Source organism: Zootermopsis nevadensis, unplaced genomic scaffold, assembly GCF_977971745.1.
Source record: "Zootermopsis nevadensis isolate Lab colony 2312 unplaced genomic scaffold, Znev_1.0 Znev_ptg000017l, whole genome shotgun sequence".
Taxonomy (NCBI): Eukaryota; Metazoa; Arthropoda; class Insecta; order Blattodea; family Termopsidae; genus Zootermopsis; species Zootermopsis nevadensis.
In genome coordinates this window covers 8240483-8266198 of record NW_028259149.1, presented here as the reverse complement: position 1 = coordinate 8266198, position 25716 = coordinate 8240483, and the positions used below count along the sequence as shown (strand labels likewise).

Below are 25716 nucleotides of genomic sequence, written 5' to 3'. Positions count from 1 at the left end.
CAGACAATTTCCAGAATTTTTTGCTTTTTCGAAAATTTTGAAAATTTTCACATTTTATTCAAAGATCCCTACAAGAAATGCATGCCAGTCTCGTTAATTGCCACATCCTGTCTCTGCCGGGCTCGGCCTTCATTTCACTGAGTTGGTGCCTTTTTCGTTTTCTGCACCAACCAGCCTCAGCATCACTCTGCTCTCTGCAGGTTTACGTCTGCCTCACGTGTTGACTTCCGCACCTTGGCTTTTCAGAGACGGCAAGTCAGCCGTGTCTTACAAACACAGGCCCGTGCAGAGACCGAGTCACGTACAGACCGCATTCGTCAGAGACACAGTACATCAGAAACAGTCCAAGGGTGACCGCTTCCGCAAGGCATCAGGTGGTGGAATTTTAAAAAATTTCAAAATTTTAAAAAAATCAAAAAATGCTGGAAAATGTCCAAAAAGCGCACAAAACCAAAAATTTTTTGAAAAATTTCACATTCAAAATTTTTTCAAAATGTTTGGTTTTGTGCGCTTTTCAGACAATTTCAAGCATATTTTTTTTCGAAAAAATTCAAAATTTTCACATTTTATTCAAGGATTCCACCAAGTGATGCATGCCAGTCTCGGTGATTGCCACATCCTGTTCTGCCGGACTCGGTCTCCAGTACATGTGACTCTCATATGAAATGTTATGCCATGGGTACAATCGAACGTTTTATTTTTTTAAACTCCATCAAAAATTAACACCAACATAACACAATGTAAAACTCATTATGTGGGATGATTATGTTGTCATTACCCATGATCCCCTGTGCATGTGTGAAGTCATTACTCTAGGTGACAATTTTGTACTTGATGATGTCACTGCCCATGACAAGTGGTACATCAACAATTACGTGCTGTAAAGAAAATCTCTGGAATTGTAGTTCACTCCATGCATTACATTTTTCCAGTGTTGTATATTACTAACCAAAATGATGCATCTATACTTAATTATAATTGTAACTGCTTATAATACTGGCCATAGATACCTTCGCCACTACCTATACTTTTTTGGCTGTATCAGGTGCCTCTGTATGTTGCTATATACAGTGTGTCCGTAAAATAATGGTGGGATAACAAACAGTTATAGTTTTGGAACAAAGGAGGACAGAGACATGAAATACACGTCAGAATAAGGAGAAACTCTCCAAGAATCTTACCTGCTCAGTAGATTTCGAGATGCGCACCTTCAGTTGCCCTGCAGACATCAAGACGATATTCAACCTCTTGTCATACACGTCCGAGAACATCCGGTGTGATAGATGAAACAGCTTCAGCGATCCGTTCTTTCAAATGGACTAAATTTATTATTTGGACAGAGAACACTTGTTGCTTCACATAACCCCACAAATAAAAATCCATAGGGGTAAGATCTGGAGAGCGTGGAGGCCAGGCTATCTACCCTCCTCGTCCGACCCATCGCTGAGGATATGTTTGGTTTAGGTAATCCCGCACGAATGTGGCTAAATGTGGAGGAGCTCCATCTAACTGGAGAATAAAATTCTCCGGTATTTGGGGCACTGCATACCCTTCTAACATATCCAGGAAGTTCTTTCCCATAACAGTTTGTTCAGCGTAGTCGTTTCTTTAAAACGTTGTGAACAGTTGTTTTTGAAACGCCAAACTCTACAGAACACTTCCGCACTGATTTCTTCGGGCTACGCATATAACTTGCTCGCACAGCTTCAATGGTATCGTCAGACACTGAAGGTCGTCCTGGACGGGACTGCTTCAGTAGGCTGTCCGTTTCTCTGAGTTGTTTGTCCCAACGGCGAATGTTATTTTCGTGTGGTGGTTCGTCATTAAACACACGACGGTATTCACTCCTAACAAGTGTAACTGACTCAAACTTAGCAAGCTACAAAACACATTTAACCTTCCTCTGCATCGTAATCATGGCGACTAACAAGCTTCACGTGGCTATTGACCTTGTAACACAGCGCGCATGCGCTTGCGCTAGAACCTGTTTACGTATCGAAAAATTGGAGAGTTTCTCTTTATTTTGACGTTTCTTTCATGTCTCTATCGTGCTTTGTTCCAAAACTATGACTGTTTGTTACCCCATCATTATTTTACGGACACACTGTATATACAGCCAGTGTTATAAACATGGATAGAGGCATCAGTATAGGCTGATTCAAAACACAAATTAATATTCTGAACATGTCACATAACCAGTCTGGGGGCTTCCTTCAATTACGCCCATAAAATTCACAATACTTCCAGCATTTGTTGATTATTACTTACATATGATGTGAAAATGTAACTAATAAAACTAAACTACCCTTACTCCAAGTGACCGGGGTTCAATCCCCGACGGTGGCAGAGGATTTTTCCTCTAGACTCTGCGTCCAGACTGGCTCTGGGACCCACCCAGCCTCCTCTACAATGGGTACCGGGGTCCTTTCCAGGGGGTAAAGCCGGCCGGGCGTGATGCCGACCACTCACCCCATCTAGTGCCGAGGTCAAGGAAGAGAGGAGCTATACCTCCATTCACCCCAAGCACCTATACGGCACGTAGTGGGACAAACTTTACTTTACTTTACTTTACTTTTACCCTTACTCCAAGACCAGCAAAGTGCCAGGTCAGAAGTGAAACCTCTAGTTTAAGTCCATGAGTAGGTTTGGTTAGGTTAGGGTTATCACACACCTCATGAGGCACTGATAGAAAAGTATGAAGTAATGGTGAATGTGATTAGTAGCAGAGAACTTTTAGGAAAACCTGCCTGAAGTCATCTGGGATTGAACCCAGAACTATTAAAGTTACATATATACATGTAACACAGTCAAGAAATTTGTGGACTTGACCTTAAGCATCCACAGTGGTGGGCAGAGAGAAACTGGCTGTGTCTACGTCAGGTATTGGAATGATTTGACTGTGCTGCATATACAAATGGTAGATAAATGGAACATGATAGTACCAAAGCTTTGTGTCATGGTTTCGTGAGCTAACAGAAATTAAGAAGATAATTACAAATCTGGATTTTGAAAGAAGTTACAATCATTTGTTACTGATGAAGTCCACAGTGAACAATGTAACAGGTCAGTGCTTCTTCGGGGTCTACTAGGTGCTCATTCCCTTCAGATTAGTATATTTTTGCATCAAATCTTTCAACATGTAAATAAAACTGAGTGCTGCGTTATATGTCCAGATGTGAACATAACACAATAAAAATTCATAAGTTGCCTAAGTTTCATGCTGTTGTCAGCCAGTCTGTAAAATGATACTATTACAAAGTGGTCTCATCAACTGTACTGAGGATTTTCTTGGACACACCATACAGTTATGTACGTGTATGAAATCAACACATATTTACTGCTGCAAATTCTTCAATATTTCCAGACACAGCTATCATTTTCAAACACTATGAAGCATAACTGTATACTGAGTTTCCAAATCAAAATCCGTTTTTCTCTACATTTTTCATTTGCAAACGTTTGTCCTCAATCCAACATTTTATTCCTCTATTACAAAACTAAATCCTCCTCATAACAAAACATTTAAAACTGGCCAATCAGTAAAAAGTTGCTTATTTTTTCTAATTAAAAACTGTAATTACCTAACACATTATAAGTTTTATATAAACACAGGTAAACTTCGATTTCCGTCGCTTCAATTTGCACCGATTCCGAATAACGCCGCTTTTGAAACCAGCAAGTCAAAAAGTGAAAAAAATATATTTTACTATTATTTATAACGTTTTACAATGTTTCTCGCACTGATTCTTATACTAAATCTTAATTCTTACATCGCTGATTTTGAATAAAAATTATAAATAGTCACCTCTGCACTCATTGCTAAGTAGTTGCGAGATAATCTCCTAAAAATCTGCCAACATTGTGCAACAGTCACATGAGCATTGGTCACTCTTCACGGTGAGTCATTTGTGTTCAGCCTGATAAGGGAGTAAGGAAAAATGCACTCAGTTCACTTCTTGTTGACACATCGAATGTGCTGAAAACTGTGTGCTAAATGTGTTTGTGTTATTGTTCGACCACTATTCTGCAGTAGCAACTGTTTTATATTTATAAATTATAGAAGAGCCACCATGTCTGGTAAGAGAAGTGAATGTGTTGCTAAAAAGTTGCATAGGTCTATTGCATTAGAAGATGAGATGGGCGTAATTCGTAGAATAGAAGGTGGTGATACCTGTCGTAATGTGTGCAGAAGTATGAAGTTGTCTCCTTCCACTGTGACTACCATAATGAAAAATTCATATAAAATAAAACAGTCAATGCAACAGGCTACGAGAGTAAGTGCAACGCAAGTGAGTTATAGCAGAAGTAAACTTTTAGAAAGAATGGAGAAATTACTGTTGCTATGGGTGGATGACATAAATCGAATAAACATTCCCTTGACTGAAATTGCTATCACGGATAAGGCGAAGTCAATTTTTGAGAAACTTAAGTCGTCGATGTTTGGGTGCCGGGAACGCATGTCATTGATTTACATTATAAAAAGAGTTTCAATTTATGCCGATTCCATATTTACGCCGGTTCGTCCAGGAACGCATCCCCAGGGTAAATCGAGGTTTACCTGTACATGATACATTTGCAAACAGCAGACTGTAAAATCTAACATCAGGAAATATTATTCTCTTCACATTCATTTCAAACATATGTAATAACTAGTAAAAGTTTGTAAATGATTGTTTAATAGCTGCATTGGAAAATTCTGTTTCTACTGAAAATTAAACAATCAGTTGCAAATACTGCAAAAATTATAATGCCAGTCTGTAAGAACTAAGAACCACAAAGCAGAGTTTCATAGGTACATTTATCCAATTCTGTTATTATTCTAATCCTGTAATTATTTCATACCTCAAAACTGTTTATTATGCATCCTCAACATTCAAATAAGTACCTTGAAAAGTAAAACATAATTTTTTGTTGCATAACTGTTTAAGAGCTGGTATACTGTTCAGGTAAAAAGTATAACTGCCAATGACAAATACTCTCAATACAACTCAGTCTTTCATGTCATATCACACAAATTCTTCAATGTACTTTTCCTTTGGTAATATGTGATTGTCTCAGCCAAAACAAATAAGTAAATAAATAAATTTACTACCTATCAGACAAAAAAATATAAATTATTCTTCTGTAATTAACCAATAACTGAAATGACATGATTCCCTGCTATAATAAGTGGCATTTAGACACACAACAAATTTAAGCGACTAACTTTCTGTAAATAATGCATGAGTTTAAAGAGCATCCAATGGGGACATATTAATATTTCTACTAAAACAAAAATGCTGTAATGCTGGGGCTAATGAAACAAATAATATATTCTTAGAGAATGGACAATTACAATCCTGGAAGCTTAAGATAAAATTTTTAAAAGAAACATGTCTTCCAATTGGTTTTTATGATACTGGATTTGGGCTGAGCTGCACTATCCAAAAATGCCAAGAGCCCAAGTGATTATTAAATTATACACACAGTTTAACTTGACAGTAGTCATACTTAATATTATAAGTTATTAATCAAACCAGATGCATAAGACCTAATTAACCATTAACCTAAACTTTTAAGGACAGTATAAACAAAATATTTAAGATTCTGAATAAACAAATCTTTTACAAATTATATTGTGTGTTAGTCCCGTGCGGTCTGAGGCATCATGCTTCTGACCGGTGATACGAAATGCGCACTGGTTCGAGTCTCAGGGAAAGAAATTTCTCATGAGATTTTCGACCGATGTATGGAACTGGTGCCAACCCAGCATCGTGAGGAAATTGGGGAGCTACAATGGATAGCGTAATCCGGTCATGGAAACTAGTAATGGCTGGGGATTCGTCGTGCTGACCACACGTCACCCTATATCTGGTTGGATGATCGTTCACCTCTGCTTTGGCATGTGAACGTGAGGCCAGCAGCCAGCTAGTCGGCTTTGGCTTTCAGAGGGCTGTTACACCACAGATTATTATTATTATTGTGTGTTAACCCTTCACCGTGGTTGGACGTCTTGTGACGCCCTGGCATTTAAATTCCCGGTCTGCTGCTAAGCCTAATTTCAAAAGCCCATAATTATGGAAACAATAACGACTGATATATGATGTTTGTAGTTGATCTGGTGTGGAAGAAATGCTCTTTCTGATCATGTATTGGCAACGTCGCATTCTTCGATCTCTAAAGGCTAGTCTGTGAATAAATGCGTGACCTAAGAGGTTACACAATCTTCCAAAGAACACTGAGCTGTTTGTTTGTAGAGGTAAGATAACTCATTCTCTCAGTCTCATATGACACGATAACTGCTCCAGCGAAGTAGAGAGGAAAAAAAATTATCTGAAACGGTCAAGGGGCTCCATAATATATATATATAGATATACCGTTATGTTTATCTGTGTCTTCAAATATCAACAATTTTAGCACCCCTATACTCAGAAGTCTATAATCAGAAGAGTTCTTAGTAAGAGACGGTTATAACTGCCAAGTATGATGCATATATGTGGCCTTCAGTTCCCTGTCAGAATATCAGCTGGCCAGACATATTTACTCCCGCGTATTATTGACACAGGAAAGAAATTCAATGCCTCAAAGACATTGCGTCATGTGCAGGAACCGCTAGAAAAAGATAAAAACTATGTATTTTGGTAGTGTTGACTTTTGCTAACGTTTCAATAAATAACATACAACTCTCAACGTCTAATCGACTACTAGCATTTGTCACACACAGGATGTTCATATTATACGCTGAAATTATAAAACCATCTTTTAAGAGGATTTCAGTGAAGAATTGATAATTATATGTTATATAGTTCAAACGTTATGATAAATAAAGTGTTTTAGAGCAAAATTTAAATGGCCACCACTCCTCGTCAAGCAGCGCGGAATTTAAATTCCCACGTTGAAGGGTTAAGTATCAAATGTAGCACTATATATCAATCTCATCCTAATGTTATAGCTCCTACTCTTTCTTGACCTCAGCACTAGATGAGGATGAGTGGTCAGCATCACGCCCCGGCCGCGCTTTACCACCGGGAAAGGACCCCGGTACCCATTGTATAGGAGGCTGGGTGGGCCTCAGAGCCGGTCTGGACGCAGAGGCTAGAGGTAAAATCCTCTGTCATCCAGCCCGTAGCTAGTCATTATACTGACTGAGCTATCCCGGCTCACACGAAGTGTTTGGGATAAAAATATTTAATTCTCAAATCCCCACGAATAACGTAATTTTTCTAGTTATTTATTATATAATTTAGCAAAGAGTTTGTTTCAAGGTGTTTTTCATCACAATACATTGAGACCTAAAGACATGAAGTGCTTGGGATAGTTCCCAAATCCCCAGGAATCACATCATTTTCAAATTATTTAAAATTATTCTGGTTATTTATTATGCAATTTAGCAACGAGGTTGTTTTAAGGTGTTTTTCGTCACAATACATCGAGACCTAAAGACAATGCAAAATTAAGTGAACAGATTTTTTTTACATCACATCACATGAATGAGGCCTAAAGATAATGCAAAATGACATGATCAGTTTCAAACACAAAAATTTATCTATAAAGCAATGCACACTGCATAATTAGCAACATACTTGCCTAAAATGTCACTAGACTTTTTTTTATTGAGATTTGAGTTTCTCACAGTGATGTTTGTTTTCTAGATAGCTATGCTGTGTGGACACAATGCATTACTACCCAGAAAACAAACATCAACAGACTTCTTTATTACTGAAAAACACTAAAGACAAAGTATTTCCTTACAACTTTGCTTTTTAATTCAAACCATTTCATTCATGTTATGTGCGACTAGTCTTGAAAACACCAAGACATCCCAAAGTTACTCTCCAATACACTACAGCTTTTGCAAGCAATAGCCATAAAGAAACCCTGACCCCTCCTAAATTTGTATTTATTTGTGCATTATCCATAGTAACAAAGAATGGTATGATTAAAACAAGTAGAAACATAATTTTCAATACCACCAATCTCTCCCTCAAACACACACACACACACGCAAATACACACTGGCACCAATCTTCCTTCAAAACTTCTGTTGGTATGAAACACTGAACAAAGTATTCAACATCATTGCAAACACGGCTCCAAAAATCCATCCATTGCACATATCTGTCATCCAAAGTAGTGCATAAATTAACCAACCAGGCCTCCAAACTAAATATATTTCTTTGTGTTTTTATGTTAATGTAACAGTTCTATATTTTAATTTGGAAGACCCTTACTTGCATTATGTTCTCTTTCTGACATAGCCAAACCAACACACACATCACCATACTACATTCTGAAGACACAGAATTAGCACAGGCAAAAAAGTGTCAGAAATACTGCCACTTTCCAAGGATTGCATCTTTGATGGCATCAACATACTGCGCTGGAACCCAATACACCCAGTACCTTGATGCATCTGTAGGACCAAGCTGGATTCCCTACAAAAACAAACAACCTTACAAAGGTTTGAGGTTTTCACAGCAGTGAGTATGAAGATTTCTGTCTTCTGGGTTGTTGCGCTGTGTAGTCTGGTCGATGTTAACCAACGTTTCAGAGGTAATACTGCCTCCGATGACAGAGGCAGTATGACCTCTGAAACGTTGGTAAACATCGACCAGACTACACAGTGCAACAACCCAGAAGACAGAAATCTTCAACCTTACAAAGCCTAAAACTGTACTTCATATATTTCTTACATATATCATAGATATAAAAGCATAAATATATACCATTGCTGCATCTCTAATGGCAAATTCTTGTTCCATTTTCTTTTTTAATTTAGTAATTCAGACTATATAGCATCAAATGAGAGGACGATAGTGAATAATGAATTTGAAAAGATGTGGAAAGAAGCAGTAGTGGCCTAAATTAAGGTTCTACCCCAGCATTTGCATGGCGGTACAGAGGAAAAACACGAAAAACCTCAGTCATGATAGCCAGTCTCAAGGCCAAGATTTGAACCTGGGACTTCCCAAATATAAAATATGATTGCCAACCACTCGACCACAATGTTCAGTTGATAAATCATGGTAATTCTTGTTCATTTTCATTAAAATATCGACCTTGTGAAGGATGGTATACCTAAATTTGAAAAATAATGGATACAATAATTAGCAAGTTAAATTTTATGAAAAAACAAAGGTAAAATTTCCAACTGAAATAGCCTTGCATGATATTTTCCATTTTAACAGCTGACATGACCAGATTACTCCAACAATAATTTTAGATTTTAGTTTTCAATACAAGATCTTTACAATTGTATTGGCCATAAGTATGGAGCCATACGTGGAAGAAATACTTGGGGAATACCAATGCGGCTTCTGACGAGGACGACCTAATACAGATCAAATCTTCAGCTTAAGAATAATGCTAGAGAAGGCCTATGAGTACAATGTGGATATCCAGTTCTATGTAGACTATAAACAGGCATACGACAGCATCAACAGAGCACAATTAATAGAAATAGGGTGCCAGACAAATTGGTAGGGCTTGTCAAGAAGACTATAGAGAACACTAAAAATAAGGTGAAAATCTAAGGAAAGATGTCCCCCAAGTTTCCAAACAGTAGCAGGATTAAGGCAAGGAGCTTCACTATCTACATTCTTGTTTAATCTGTCCATGGAAAAGGTTATCAGAAATACGAAGACAATCCCAGGAGGCACAATCTTCAATAGAACAAGACAAGGCTAGTATATGCAAGTGATGTAGTGATTTTAGGATGAGCAGTGAGATATGTCACAGAGACAGTAGGAGATATGGCAATTATGGCAACTCAACACAATCAAAACAAAATATATGATTAATAGAAAGGATAATGATGAGCCAAAGGAGACTGAAATAATTGGCCAGAAATATGAAAAGGTTGAAATGTTTAAGTATCTAGGATCCCTGGTAACCAATCTCAATGATATTAAAATACAAATAACAGCTAGACTAGCTGCAGGTAATAAATGCTACCATGCACTAGGCCATATACTAAAGACATTAATCTCTGTAATTCAATTACAAAGAATGGAATGGCTTCGGCATGTTATGAGAATCAATGACACAAGGGTAGCAAGACAGATGCTGGATGACAAACCAGGAAGGAAAAGGAGGAGTGGGAGACCTAGAATTAGATGGCTGGATGATGTGTTGGCAGACCTGAGGAGTATGGGGGTAAAGAGATTACAGGAAGAAGAAAAAGGTGATTTCAATTCAGGAAAATATTAATATTGTAACTTTGCAATTACAGTACTCACGTAGTGGTACGGACTGGATTCATCTGGCTCAGAACAGGGACCAGTGGGTGGCTCTTGTGAACATGGTAATGAACCTTCAGGTTCCATAAAATGTTGGAAATTTCTTGAGTGGTTTAGTGACTATTGGCTTCTCAGGAAGGACTCAACTCCATGGAGTTAGTAAGTATGAATACTAGAACTGTTATAACTTTCTCTTGCAAAAACCTTTTTAATTCTAATAAACGTTTCTCTATTTCTTAAAGTAACAGGGAGATAATGTTCATATAGACAATCATTTTTAAACATGACACAATTCTTTGGCCAATTGCAATTCTTATTAGAGACATAGAAACCTGACTATTGTGAATATTGGTATTTCAATAAAAACTGAAGACAGTGAAGGAGGATCGTCTTATATAAAGGTAAATATAGTACTTGAAGGCTCTTGAATGATACAGCAATGGAGACGCCTTTCTTCACGACAAAGATAGTAAATTATCACTTACCATTATATGATACTCTTCATGTCCTTCTATAGGCTCACTGACCACACCTTTTATTGTGTTCATGGGGATCTTGTCTGTTCTTTCCTTGGTGCCAATCCACACTTGGTCCTGCTCCATTTTGAACGTGAGACGCACCTTACCTCCAGATTTATTCAGCATTCCAGAAAGTGGGTATGGCGGGAGAGCATCCTAGCAGCATATGCAAGAAGCGTATTCATAAAATATACTTAAGATGTACTGGACAGTAGATCAATTAGTAGGGCATCAGCCATGTAAGTGAAGGTACCAGGTTTGAATTTCAGATATACCCACTATCCTGAATAAGGTTTTCATGGTTTCTAACAACTTTCCAGACACGGCACATGACCCGTTTCCAACCAATTATTTTCCCCTATATAATAACAACCAACACTACCATTCCATTGCCACCTGCAGAGGCCAAACCATCCAGACATTCCATCAAACAGTCGCATATATACTCTACACTAAATGGTTCCTCTGACAAAGAGCCATTCTGAGTACCAAATTCATCTGCATACAATGGTCACAAACATTTTATGATGTAAAACTGGATATCTGGAATTTCCACAAAGAATGAATGAATGCAAAAGCTTGCAAAAAAAAGAATACTTTATAGCTTTCACAGTCATTATAGACCTGATGATAAAAAGAACAGCCCACCTGGGAACTGAACCTGGGTCACCTGCACCGCAGGCACACACCCTACCAACCAAACTATGATGGCAAACTGAAGTTAAGTATCCTTTTATGGGACATACAAAGTAAAAGCAAAGAAAGTGCAAAATAAAATAATATATTACAAAGAAACTGTGGAGTGTCTGCATGTAATATTTTGGCCAAGATGTCAGAGGAGGATCTGCTGCCGTACTGAAAAACTGGAGCTGAATCAAAGAGCAACAGTTGATTGGGTCCCCTTCTCAGTAGGTCAAGTTCATACTGAACATATCATACTTTCAATTTATTTTCTAAATTTGTACTTCTGCTCCACATACTTCATATTAACGAGGCTCCACTGCATATACTTGTGTCCATTTACTTCTTAAGAGCCAGTCATAATTGAAGACTGTAATCAAATTTATATTTTAGTATCTATCCAGATAACTCATATAAATTTCTTAAAATATCTGAGCAAATTGAGTAATGTTTACTTATAAACTTCTGACAGATGTAAAACTCTCGCTTTCAGGGATGAGCTGCATCAATCAATGAAACTTGTCCAATGATACAGCAAACATTGCATTTGCCATCTTCATGGCGAATATGTTGATTCGGTGACCAATGTTTAACAAAATGTTGGACAACTTTTAACAAACACTGCAGCTATTCATCAGAAGCAAAAATTTTACATTGATCTTGAGGTACAAAACCCTAAAGAACAGAATTCTGACAGATGTTCAACAGAATAGCCTCAATTCAATGTTCATACTATAATCACCTTGGTGTTCTTAATTCCTGGCATAACATCATCTGGTACACCTTTATCTAACACTTTCCTATGTTGTTTCTGTTTGCAGAATGGCTCCTTGCTTGCAGTAGCCATCTTCTCATCTTGTATATCCTGTAATATATGAAACACAGTGAAATACTTAATATGTCACCATGGCATGGCCTGACACTGAGGATGGAGCAGAAGTAAAATAAAGTAAAATAAAGTAAAAAGTAAAGCAGTCCCGCTACATGCCATGTAGGTGCTTGGGAGGAAAGTGTAGCTCCTACTCATTCTTAACCTTGGCACCAGATATTGGTGAGTGGTCAGTATCACGCCCCGACCACACTTTACTCCTGGGAAAGGACCCTGGTACCCATTAAATAGGAGGTTGGGTAGGCCCCAGAACCAGATGGAGCACAAGGCCTCCACATAATGAGAGTAGCTGTGAATATAGATACTGGATTAATCTGAATAAGGATAGAGACTGCTGGCAGGCTCTTTTAAACAGGGCTGTGGATTCGGTACTGAAACCTCCGACTCCGGCTCCTTCATAAAAGCTTAATATGTATTAATAATGGTAAACCTACTAAAATGGTACCATAAGAAATTTCATTACCACCATGTGAATCATCAAGCTAATTTTTAGAACTATAACCTACATTTAAATATGTCTAATGGTTATTGCAGAAATTGGTTGATTTGTAGACTGTTTGTATTCTTAAGGTACCAGAGCCAAAGTTACAAAGCATTTTTCCCACACCATGTGGCTCAATGCATCATTGAATCTCCATAAGAGTGAGGCCTCTGGTGGCTCACATGGTAGCAAAAGTGTTAAAATGGTATTTTCTTAAGATTTTATATCTGAGTCGGAGTCGGTACATTTGCATTGCTGCATGTTGATTACAGCTAATATTTCTCAATATATTATTTACTAGATAAACAGTTTTTCCATTTATTAAATGTTTGCATACAGAGTACTGGAATGGCAGAATATATTTTTGCTGTTACTAAGTTATTATGTAAATATGTAATCTGTTAATGTCATACCACTTAAAGTTGTTTTCCACAAACACAACCTTGGTATTAATTGACCATTCCCCATAAAAAGGCATATTTATGATGTGCTTCTTAATTGAAAGTCTGAATATTATATACTTCTTCCAGTCCACACTAATTTACTTTTATTGTTTATTACAATAATCAGAAAAATCTACAGTAAAATATTCTAACCTGTTTACTAGGTGTAGATACTGCAAGAACATCATCCAATGTGGATCCTACAACCATCACCTTTGCACCTTTCACAACACCCAACTCCCTCAAAGTGCGTTCATCTTTTGCTAAGCCTTTTATCATCACCTTCTGCATTGACTGAGGAACTCCTGCAAAGGCAACACAAAAATGTTATCAAACTGAGGTACAGTTTTGGTTTGGGTTTGCTTGAAAAACAATATAATGCTCTGATTTAATTTCAGTTGAAGAGTTTAAAGAAATGGAGAAAATCTCCACATGAAAAATTCATGGCACTATCACTGGCATTCAGTTACATGACAGTTCCTTATATACAACTACAGTCCAGAGTAGTGATTCCCAAACTGTGTTCCATAGACCTTATGGTTCTGTGGGGGGAGGGTGTTTTAGAGGTTCTGTTGGTAAATAACTTTGACAGAGAACTTCATTATGAACGACAACTTATGAAAGTAATTTTCTATTACAATTACAAATCTGCAAGAAAATACTGGTTCTAGAGCATATAAAGCAACATTTTTAATACTTTCTGTATGTGATTAATAGCATAAATTCATCACAAACGGTGACAATGGGACTACAATCCAATTATGTTTGTTTGTTGGTATAACTTGTCATCCACCTGAAAGTCTATGACAGATAAACATATCTGAAAGTTCTATTCCTTCATTTACACCAAGGGACAAATATTCTATTAAGTTTTCATTCCAAATTCCTTCACAAGTTCTGGAAATCAGAAACCAATGAATGCTCATACAACAGGCAGAAGATTGGGGCAACACTGTGGCATGGACTTTATAGTATGCGTGATCACAGCATCAACTGCCACGTTTCCTAGTCAGTCAACAGTGGTAACAGAGATTGCAGTACTATCATGGAGCCACTTCCGTTACAGGAAGTGCACACACTAAATGTACCGCTAACCAAGTGCGTTCAGGGAAAACTTATTTATATTAACATTATCTTTTGATTTTCTTACTTAGTTCATGTACCACTCAACATTGGCTCACGTACCACCAGTGGTACATGTACCATAGGTTGAGAAACACTGATCTAGTGTAAATGTTTACATGTCCTACACAAAGTAAATCTTGAATAACAATGAGTCATAAGTTAATGTCCAAAGCTGCAAGGGGAAATAACTTAGTTACAAGATTTCAACCAGCTACATATGACACTGAGAACTGTAGCACACATATAATGACATTTTTATAATATCCATATACACTGTAATAAGAAGAAATGTAATTACCTATTATATCTTGCAGATGTTGCTTCAGTTGGCCAACTGTGCTGTCAAGGAGAAAATTTACATCATATTTGTTTTTGTTGTATATCACTTTAAAGTCTACACTCTCTTTTGGTACCTCTAACTCATCCCCTTCTTCTTTTGTTTGTGTACAAATGTCACTTTCTGCCCCCTTGCTCTCTGAGTTACACTTGCCACCACTGGCATCACCTTGCTCTGATCCTGAAAGATTCAAAATATATATATATAAAAACAATAATACAATAAGAAGTTGAAATGCAAAATTTGCTGCATACCATAAATCAAATGTGTTGCATACTAACTGACTATTACATTACTTAATTACATGTTTCTAACTGTAGATGTTATATAACACTGAATGAGATAAAGATCATAAATGGTGAGGCAAGCATTTGACAGGAGGAAGTCATGGTCTATCTAAAGTACTGTCTCAGCATTTACCTGAAAAACTGAGAACCACAACAACCTACAGAGGACAGTCAATAGCTTGGCTAAGATACAAACTGGATGTGTCTCAAAGGTTTAAAAATAATTGGGAAAGTGTTTCTGATGAATCTTTTGAACTCTGAAGGGACAGTCCTAGATGAATTTAAAGAATGGAAAATCTCATTAAAGAATGTAACATTCTATGCAACAAATTGAAATAAGCAATTATTGCACACACAGTAGTATACTCTCTTAATGTGTTCACATGCTTCAAGATAATGTCTTATGTACACATACGGTTTCCTCAATGACTGAAACACTCAACCAACTAAAATCTGAGGTGGCTACTAATCCAGATCCTGCACCATTTGACTGTCATCTTATGTACACAGAGAAATTACCTGCATTAAGAGTGACATAAATCAACACATACATTGCCACCAATGACTGGTTAATTTACATTACTTTAGTGGCAAATAAGTGACTTCTGACTCTTATTAATACAAAAAAACACAATTAAGAAAAATGTGGAGCACAAAGAACATATGTGAAACTACTCATGTGTCTAAATTATTATATCAATATCTGCTGCATCTGTACAGAAAGGTGGCACCACTATTTTAAGAGCAGAAGTGAAAACATGATGTATCAAAACACTAAGAACCCAAATCATTTTATGGCATACAGAAAGTCTGTAACGGAATTATATTATGTTTGTCTGCCTTTAAATGAAGCACAAAACTGTCAAGTCAGCAGAATAACAATTTTTTTTAAGATTGTGCGTTAAGTCAAACATGCTATTAAATGGGAAATACCGATTGAAAACTCTACCAACAATGGGGTCATGTTCAATCTTCTAGCTCAATTATTCGCAACAAACAAAATTAACTGTTCAAACGCCTACGATCCCTTTACAGAAAACATTAAGATTTCTGAGGTTATGAACATACTGTATTTGGAATGTAATGTTGATTCCTTACAATTCGAAAATGACATGCACGTTATTAAGAAATAAAAATGTAAGTTAATTTACAACACAGAAGCAAAAAATCGGTAAGGATAGCTGCATTAAGATATAATTTAGTTCTTAAAAAATTCAAACGTGCTCAAAACCCACCCGCTGGAAAAATTACAGCAAATATTCAACAAATTTACGAAAAACATACATACCAACACACTCCATACTGGATTACTTTTAATAACCAATCACTGAAGAGCATAGATAATATATTAGATAGAACCTCAGTGACACTACATAACTTAGGAAATTCAACGGTAGCTGTAAGCTGTAAACATCACACACGTAGATTCTTAGCTATGTACTTAGAGCAATGATGAGTGAAAGTATGATTTGTTCAGCGTACAAAAAATGCCAGCGGTTACAATTAAAATACATAATTCATATTTGTTTCCCTTACACTCAATAACAATCTGAAACGTCATATTTAATTATTTCATAATGAGGACTGTGAGCCAACGAATATTACGTTTCCACTTGGAAATAAAACCTACCCCAAATTATGTGAACTCCAAAACACATACGAATTAGGTATACACATACAAAGTGCCTCAGATGTCTTAATATGCTGCCACTGACTAATACAGAAATTTTTTAAATCAATAATATTCATAATACTCTAAATAAAGAGTGGATTGTGGTCTCCTGGGTTGTTGCCATATAGCCCTGGAGGTGGTTATTCTGTATTTGAGGACTATTGCTCCCCATCTTCCTCCCTGATGAAGAGATGTAGTCCTCTAAAATAATGATAACCACCTGCAAGATTAAATGGCATCACAACGCACATTTCTACCACTGTAAAAATCTCAATATCATACACTAAAATATTAGTTTGCTTTATAGGGACTAGTTGTTAATTATAATGTCTTTAAAATTTTATAATTAAATTAAAAGTGAACATATTTAAAATTCATATTTTTTGAGGGAACAATAATGTAAGTATTATTAATGATTAAGTGTTATTAAATCACTTACCACAAAACAGGTTAAAACATGCTACCTAACTGGATTTCAGAGAAAACTCCAAAATAGTGATATTCAAATCCAGTCATGTTTATATTTTCTTTTATTCCCTAAAACAGTAATTAAGTGACTACCCTAAAAACCAAAAATTAGTCATTATTGTGACATTTTTGTAAACAAGTCTAATAATTTATATCTTAATTGCGTCATGCTTGTGTTCTTCAATACAATAATTTTATTCACCGTCTTTACACAAGCTTATAGATTGTTAAAATCACATAAAATTATAACATTTCAACATTTGATATTGTTACATTTTTAAAATGACGACATGTTTCGATGTTCATTCCATCATCGTCAGGTCTATCAATCAAAATTAAAAACTGTTGCATCTGCTGCTCTGCGTATACTGATTTTGCATTTAGCATTTAGAACAAAAAACACAATAAAAAACATCTTGAAACAAAAGCCACAAATAGACACAACAAATCAATACGAAAAACCAGGCATATATAGGTTAAAATGCAGTGATTGCCCGTTAACCTATATAGGCCAAACCGGACGCACCTTTAGTCAAAGATATAAAGAGCATATTACAGCAATCAAACATAATAAAGATCATTCAGCATATGCAAAGCATATATTAAACACAGGACATACATACAACAAAATAGAAAAAACAATGGACATTATAAAAATAATACAAAACAAGCGACATAGAGACACCATAGAAAAATATCATATACAAAGAACACATAAACAAAACCTTGCTTTAAACGACAGTAACATCTACACGAACAATCCGATATTTAACATTCTACAGTCCATCGACCCAACCCCCTAAACAACTTTCACCCAATATATATAGCCACACACGATACTCATAGCTTAGTTGCAGTCTACCGTTCCGTAATATCGGACACGCACCTCACACACAACCCGGTATGTTATAATACTTTAAATATTTTGTGATTACTTTTTTTTTGCTTGTATTACGATATATTGAGTAATTCTTTAAAATTATTCCATTTCCTATGTCAGTAGCCAGGATCACGATATGAAAATTAAAATTGATTTTGCAGATTTAAGGCATCCAGGCGCAGCCTTCAAAATTAAATGGAAGAAGCCTGGAGGTTAAACAAATAAAATCTAACGGGTAGAACAAAATCAGTATACGCAGAGCAGCAGATGCAACAGTTTTTAATTTTGATTGATAGACCTGACGATGATGGAATGAACATCGAAACATGTCGTCATTTTAAAATGTAACAATATCAAATGTTGAAATGTTATAATTTTATGTGATTTTAACAATCTATAAGCTTGTGTAAAGACGGTGAATAAAATTATTGTAAGTCTAATAATGAATTACAGGGCTCACCTCAACTTTTACAAGTTCTCTGCCCAAAGTTCTAGCATAGACTGCTTATTGTAAAGGTTGTCTTTGCTGGCTGATTGTGTTATTCTGAGTTGTGATACATAGTTCTGTAGGTGGGTAACGTTAACATTATGGAGGAACATATATCCATCTTCAAAATAGGGGTGATACTATCCCGATGATAATCACGACAGTGATTCTGATGACCATAATCAGTACAGTACAATGAATGTTTATTACCACCCTCTTTACATTCACAACAGTCTTACTACACTCTTTCAATGGCTAGCTTACTACTAGAAAGGAGGAAAAGACTATACACATTCACATGTTCCTTCTGTAAAAGCACAATAATGAGTTTAAGCCAGTTAACAGACTTATTAATATTATAACTCATTGTTTAATGTATAGTAGACAGTATGATGATTAAACAAATTATAAAATATTACAGGCCAAGAAGTAAGAGTTTTACTTTAAGCAAAATACAAAGTACAATACCACTTACGCTCATACTACTTCAAACATTAACAGTTTCAGAAATATTTACATTGTGAGATATTTTATAATGTAACATATAGTTTTTTTCAATATCAGTATATGCATATTTATAATGGAATAACTTTTTAATATTATCTCCAAGAGATGAACACCATTATACATTGTTATTTAACATACCATGCATCCATGATGCAAATAGAAATCTTAATCTGTATGTGGCTGCTCTAGTAACTGATAACTGATGTTTTGTTTTCATCATTTCAAACATCCCTCTATACACCATACAATAATTTTTGCTGTGATGATATGTTATAGCAACATAGTTAACTATAAGTTCTCTGGTTCTCAGAACTGACATTTTTTTTTGAGAACTGACATAAAACTTGCTACTTATCTTTGCCTTTTAGACCAGTTGTTTCTTGCAATGATGCTTGAACAAATGTATTGCATCAAGTGCCCACACAGTCAGCAAACATGGAATGAGAAAGTCACACTTTTCTATCTCCACATATCTGATCAGCAACTTCAAGAAATTTCTAAGAATCACAGCTTATAATATTTTCAAATTAGCAGTAGCAGACGTATGCCCCATCAATAATTTATGTCAGAAAAAAATTATCCTTTCATTATATTTTTCATCACCAAGAATCATTTTTGATTGTCAACATTTTATTACGGGGAAGCCTGTAAAGAAGTCTACTGAATCTGGCTTGCTTCACCATGCCACTAACAGACTCCTATAATGAAAATTATTTCAAGCACTTCCAGTTTCTGAAAAACTAAATAAACTGAAAATACTGACCTGACAAAGGTAGCAGCTCCACTACCACACATCCCCTCATTACATTATATTACATTACTGCTCTCATCTATTGGTACATGGCAATACTGATAAGTTGTCATAAAACTAATCGATGCACGAGTTTGAACACCTGAATGCAAGACTGATGATTCAGGATGTAAGAACATATACAGATTCAAGGACAATTAAACTTCATTTTTACAGTTATAAGTTCAATCTCCAAGTTCTGGAATCAAGCTAACAAATTCCTCCTTAGCTTCATCAGCTTGCAGTAAATCATCATCATCTTCTTCTTCTTCTTCAGTTCCATCCTGCAAGAATATAACTATAATCATGATTTTGAACACATTATGATGACTTACACTTTAACCAGTTAATTTTTCCAACCTATCAATTCCCTGACCTCAAGCTTATGTCATTAGACAATCCTTTAAGTTGAAGAAAAACCAATATTTATGCTATAAAGTGTATCCTATGTATATAGTACCATCACCAAGAAACAAGATCTACATTAGTATTAAAATCCCCTGAAAGCCTCACAGTTTACAAGACTGTTTACATTACTGAATGTAGAAGTTACAAATATTACTTTTAAGCATTAAATTGCAAAATAAATTTCCCACTTCATCCACAATGTAAACAATCTACAGCAAAATTTGTTACTCATCCTACAAAGAATGTGAAAACTACAATTTCTATATGCAGAATATGCAAGGCAGAGCAATAAATTCCAAATTCCTAATGGCATTAATTAGTATGTCTATTTCAGAGACCGTTCTACAAACCTGGACAACAGGGCTGGTTGATTTGTACTGGAATGCAGATTGTGCCAGATCAACTTCAATTGGAAAGAGTGAGTTTCCCTGCAGTAAAGTGAGTGTATCTCCATGAAACTCTGCTAACCCAGCTACAAGACGCTGAAGTTGCCATACTACATCCTGCACATGCTTGTTGTCTAGTAATTCCATCTTCACCAATACATCAGAACGAAGGCGTGCAAACCTTGCTCGTGCATCTTGTCTGCATCGTAGGATCAACCTGGACATGGAAAAATAAGTAGACATATATAAGACATGCCAAAATCATATAAATTCTAGCTTATAACAAATATATTTGTTAAAATGACCATCACCTTCACTATTCAAAACTTTCTTACTGAATGTAATGAAATGTCTTTTAGGGGTGGGGGTGGGAGATAGGGAAAAGTCCATTATCATCAAATGAAATGGATCTATGGATCTAAATGTGCTAGTATACTTTGGGTCTAACAAAGAAGTTTTCTAGGCATGTCACTGAAGACATTAAGGCAGTACCTGTATTCATAGTTTCCAGTCTCAACACGATACAGAGGTTCTTGAAGTGCTCCATAACTGTACTCTTCATCGTCCATCTCCTTCACTTTGAGACAGTATGACAAGTACTCAAACTTAGTGTCAGCATACTTGCGAATGGTCAACTTTGTGTCAGGTATGGCTTTGTACAAGTATGTACCCAGGTCTGACAAAATCTAAAGCAGAAAATACACAATTTTATAACATTTCTGATAAGTATGTACCATTGAAAAATGCACAAATTTTAAGGTTACTTCAGGCTAAAAACTGAAAAATAACATGGTAATCCTATAGCTTAATAAATTACAATTACTAATCCTATTACCATAATAATAACCACCTATTCCTTTCTGAGAATAAATTATTATTTGAATAGACTCAGATTACACTATAGAGAAAGCAGTCCTTCTCCATGACAATGCCCACCTCCACACAGCATTTACCACCACACTTCACCTGCAGCAGTTTTCTGGAAATGTCTTCCCTATTTACCATAGCACCTAGCAACTTTCACCTCTCTGGACCACTGAATAAACATTTCAAAGGAAATCACTTTTGACATGACTATTTGCAGGAAATAAAATAGTAATAATGACGGTGAGGCCACCAGTGGCAAAAGATTTGTACAAAATTTTGTGAAAACTGATCAAATACTTCAAAATGTGAAAGGGGACTCACACTGACACATATATCTAATAAGTGTTTCTTTCTTTGTTTAAAAAAGGAAAGTGGGTTAAAAATGGGGTTTGCACTGAAATTAATAAATTCAGGACATACCCACTACAATTTAGTTAGAAATCTGTAACATCCTCCCTGCTTTTCAGAAAATATAAGCAGTGTTGCATCTTCAAGTTCAGTTGCCAGAGACTTAATTCTTGTAAACAGAATCACAGGGAATAGAAAATATTTCCAAACCAATTTACTTTACATAATATTAAATCTGTATATTTTAAATCTCAACTTACAGGTTTAACTGACTTCAGCATCTTTATGCCAAATTTTTCCATTTGGCGATGATAATCACCAAACTGACGAAATGCCTCACTAGCTCGTGGCTGGGGTTCACGGACCCCTATTCCAGCAAATGTGTCTCCAAAAGCTGTATAAGAAATTAAAAACATGAATGATAATGAAAATTTGGGCTGCCATTCAATTCAAAAACTCAGCTCCAACATTAGTTTTTCATAGGACACTCCAATCCACTTAAAAAAAAGGCAAACTTGAAAATCACTTTAAAATGTAATTTCAATAGTCTGCAGATGAAGGAGTCAGCATTCAGAAATGGATTGTAAGTGCAAATATATTAATAATGCAATCATGGACAGCTGACAAAGACTGGTCCTTCAACTGAGAATTTTGAAACTCCCCATCAGAAAAGACCAGCATGTTTAAAGTGCTGTACCGGGCCCTTGAATTTGTGGCAAGCTCATACAAACACAGCAATGAACTTTCAGGTTCCAAAAGTAGTGGAAAATGTCTCTGACCAGCTTTCAAGAACAACTTCGTTCATGGAGTTAGTACACTAAATTGAGTGAAGTATAGACAGTTAAAAATGTTCTTGTAAACACACCACGCTTATAACATACAAACTACAGGAAACTTTTCATGTTGCAAGCACAATAATCTGATAAGTACTTAAGGATATAGAAATCAATGGGAAAAGAAATATTTTCATGATCGAATAAATAACGGCCTATAATTTCACCTTACTGTTTTTCGATCAGCATATTTTAACAAAACCCCAGGCAATGACTAATAGCTTTAGTTAGTTTCTGAATTATAAGTACCTTTATAAACCTGAAGGAGATCAAAAAATGCCTTCAGGACTCTCTTAGCATGTTCAACAAGTCCCCGGTACATCATTTCTGTCTGTTCCAGTTCCTCCAGTTTCTTGACCAAGGTGTCATTGCAGAGAATTGCGCGAGAGAGTCCTAGGGCATCTGCTGTAGCACTGCTCATGTTTTCTACAAGTCGATGCTTCACTTTCTTAAGAACAATATCCAGTGTTTTTCCTTGCTGTGGGTCTGCGTGCAGTTTATTATAGTTGATAGTTACCTCATCCTGAAAACAAATGGAAATTATGGAAATCTGAAAAATATTTTCCAGTATGCCACTTTTCTTAACACCATCTCCTATCATACAACAGCTTTACCACCTGCCTAGTAAATGGTGACCATGTGACTAAGCACTGTACCACAAGTAATGTTCCACACATTCCTAAACTTGGAAATAAAAAAAGGCCAGCAAAGGACAACAATGTGGTCTTGTCAAAAAAGTTCATCTATGCTAATGTGGATCTGGTTTCTGGCTGATGGCACCACACAGATATTGACTATATTAATGGTGAAGATGGCTGTCCTCAGAGTTGTTGTGCCATTCTGCCTCCATCATCAGGGTGAGTGCCGTGATGATGAAGGCAGCAAGCAAATCTGAAACACCGATGAAGTTCTATAAGGCTAAACAGTGCAACAACTCAGAAGACAGCCAATTTCATACTTGCCAATATGAGAGCTTCAAACCTCACTATATTACTGGTGTTACAGAAATCCTTAGTCTCTAAATTCAAGGCAAAGTGACTACCCAATGGCCTCCGCTAATAGAGATCCACAACGTCAGTGGGAACTGCTCCATTTGAGTAATATCTAACAGAAAGTGATACAGATAAAACAGACCTTCAAACAGCTAGCCTCTTTCAAGGGGAAATGGGTGGTCAAATTAAAAAGTATACAGAAGGTGCAGCCCAAGTGAACAGTAGTAGGACAGTGACATGTGAAGAATAAAGAAGAAAAGCAGTAGGTCTAAGGACTTTCTTCTCAGATAACCCCAGAAAGGACTTCATGTTTCTTACCTTAGAGGCTTGTATCATCTTGGCCACCTCAACTTTTGTCTTTCCTTTGACAGATGCTCCATTAACTCCCACCAGTTCATCTCCACTTTGTAAAGTGCCATCTTTAGCAGCTGGAGTGTTGTCAAACACCTGTATTAAGAAGGTAGTCCAAATAAAATATGGTACGTTACATTAAAATACATTTTACCTGTCGATAAACTACTAACATACAATACCTCCAGTTGCCTGCTCTAAATGTACATTTTAAGGTTAAAATTTGAAATGAAACATCAATGGATCTGACGTGCCCAATAAGCCATAAAGTTCACATCATCAAAAGAAAATTGATTAACAAAGTGCAAGTGCACATATAACCCAAATTAGGATGAAGACTTCAACAGGAATTCATCAGGTATTTATTTTCTACTCAGCCTTCACTGGAAGGAGTTATAAATTACATTACATGTTAACTTCTTTACAGTTCTAAAACATCAGACATGTCACTAACTGCAACATAGTATCTTTGGTAGGCTTGCTCTCAGATTGTCAACAAGTACCAGACTATTAGTTTTGGAGAATTTCTGTGGAAGCCATGTTATCTAGCCAGTACCAGTGTTATATGAAAGGTAATAGTCAGGGAATGTTAAGTAAAGCAGGATGTTATACCCCAATCTTCATAATGGCATACTGTATATTTACTTGCACTATGTAGAGGCATGGACATAGAGTAGCCCCACCACCAATGCTGACACCAATTAAATTAGAGCTGTCTTTTCTAATTGTGACACTACCAGAGGTAACAGTCATTCCCCTGAAATAAACAATAATCCTGTCACACACATTCTTAGAATAGAATATACATACTTCTTACCAGTACTGTTACATCAGAGAGAGAGAAGCAGATTTTCAAAAGGGTTTCAGATACATGCTCTCAGTAGCATTTTACAAGTATGCATATTAATAGAAACATTAAATACACAAGAAAGTTGGTATCTTACCACCATCAATAGTCTATACACACAATAAAATGTATATATAATTAATATATGGAGGCATTATAACCCTTTCCACTGTTTTGGATAGGAATTTGGCAAATATTCCAGAGATAAATTGATATTCATTATTACTCTTCTAATTCTGGGGAAACCATTTCAAAATCACATTCATAAAGGTGTTTTAAATAATATTTTGCCACTGTAAAAATGGAAACTGTAAAACATTTTAATAAGGAATTGGAGATTATCCATATCTGTTTTCACTTGCAAACAGCATCCAAATTTAACAGTATTCACCAGTAACTTTGGGTGAGACGTTTCCTGTAATTGAACTTCATGAGTTTGAAGAATGTGACATGGAGCACTACAGATTTCAATAGTACTTATACTCATCTTGATGCCAAATTTGGGCTAGCATCTGTGCTCCACCTTCATACAACAGAGGGTCCTGAGTTCAGAGCCAGCTTCCAATGTGATTTCCTTTGTGAATAACTTTTGCTTTATTCTATTGTATGTGATTACTACCAAGACAACACAAAAAGGAAAACTGCATCAGCTTGTATACGTCAGTACACAATGGGTTATCAGCCAACCACACCTAGAGGCAAGTTCTATATGACTCCCTCTATTGAGATAGGAAGTAACTACACTAGTAGTATGTGCAGAGCTATTTAAACAACTCCTGGGTTGCCCTGGTGGTCTAGTGGATGTAATAAATCAACCTTTGTCACAAACAAGAATGAATAAACAAACATACCCTAGATGAGATCTGAACCTGTGTTAAGCCACCACTGCTAGCAATAAATAT

At 36.2% G+C, this 25716-nt stretch overlaps 2 protein-coding genes and 1 long non-coding RNA gene across 12 annotated transcripts in view; 1 reads left to right on the top strand and 2 right to left on the bottom strand.

Moving 5' to 3' along the window:
* Positions 1 to 680: 680 nt before the first annotated feature.
* On the bottom strand, positions 681 to 16415 carry LOC110834043 (ubiquitin domain-containing protein UBFD1). Of its 3 annotated transcripts, none has more exons than XM_022072815.2 (6): positions 16267 to 16415; positions 14653 to 14871; positions 13383 to 13534; positions 12159 to 12281; positions 10703 to 10891; positions 681 to 8414 (listed from the first exon to the last, which is right to left on the bottom strand). In XM_022072815.2, the coding sequence occupies exons 1-6, from the start codon at positions 16277 to 16279 to the stop codon at positions 8304 to 8306; spliced, it is 807 nt and encodes a 268-aa protein (XP_021928507.1). In that variant the 5' UTR covers positions 16280 to 16415; the 3' UTR covers positions 681 to 8303. The 3 variants fall into 3 exon arrangements, with proteins under 3 accessions (XP_021928507.1, XP_021928504.1, XP_021928505.1); XM_022072812.2 differs by lacking the exon at positions 16267 to 16415 and adding an exon at positions 16047 to 16107; XM_022072813.2 differs by lacking the exon at positions 16267 to 16415 and adding an exon at positions 15498 to 15546.
* On the top strand, positions 8312 to 10891 carry LOC147873651 (uncharacterized). Its single transcript, XR_015535486.1, has 2 exons — positions 8312 to 8440; positions 10211 to 10891. It is a non-coding gene; the product is annotated as an uncharacterized LOC147873651 (long non-coding RNA).
* Positions 16416 to 18671: 2256 nt separating the features above from the next.
* Positions 18672 to 25716, bottom strand: part of PICK1 (protein interacting with PRKCA 1) — a 17395-nt gene continuing 10350 nt past the window's right edge. For 5 of the 8 annotated variants that reach the window (XM_087350328.1, XM_087350329.1, XM_087350330.1 and 2 more), the window contains 7 exons: positions 24613 to 24724; positions 23935 to 24063; positions 22874 to 23147; positions 22052 to 22185; positions 21069 to 21262; positions 20541 to 20793; positions 18672 to 20066 (listed from right to left, as the gene is read on the bottom strand). In XM_087350328.1, the coding sequence (XP_087206454.1) occupies positions 19968 to 20066; positions 20541 to 20793; positions 21069 to 21262; positions 22052 to 22185; positions 22874 to 23147; positions 23935 to 24063; positions 24613 to 24724 (1195 nt within the window). In that variant the 3' untranslated portion in view covers positions 18672 to 19967. The remainder of the gene's footprint in view (positions 20067 to 20540; positions 20794 to 21068; positions 21263 to 22051; positions 22186 to 22873; positions 23148 to 23934; positions 24064 to 24612; positions 24725 to 25716) is intronic. The other 3 variants (XM_087350334.1, XM_087350332.1, XM_087350333.1) reach the window with 1 other exon arrangement.

Bases quoted from the DNA above. Each gene is read 5' to 3' on its own strand.
- LOC110834043 (XM_022072812.2), bottom strand. From the start codon at position 16,092: ATGTCATTTTCGAATTGTAAGGAATCAACATTACATTCCAAATACA. The intron at 12,282-13,382 runs GTTAGAATATTT...CATATATTACAG, and splicing joins TATCTACACCTAGTAAACAG to GATATACAAGATGAGAAGAT. The intron at 10,892-12,158 runs GTGATTATAGTA...ATATGCTGCTAG, and splicing joins CAGGAATTAAGAACACCAAG to GATGCTCTCCCGCCATACCC.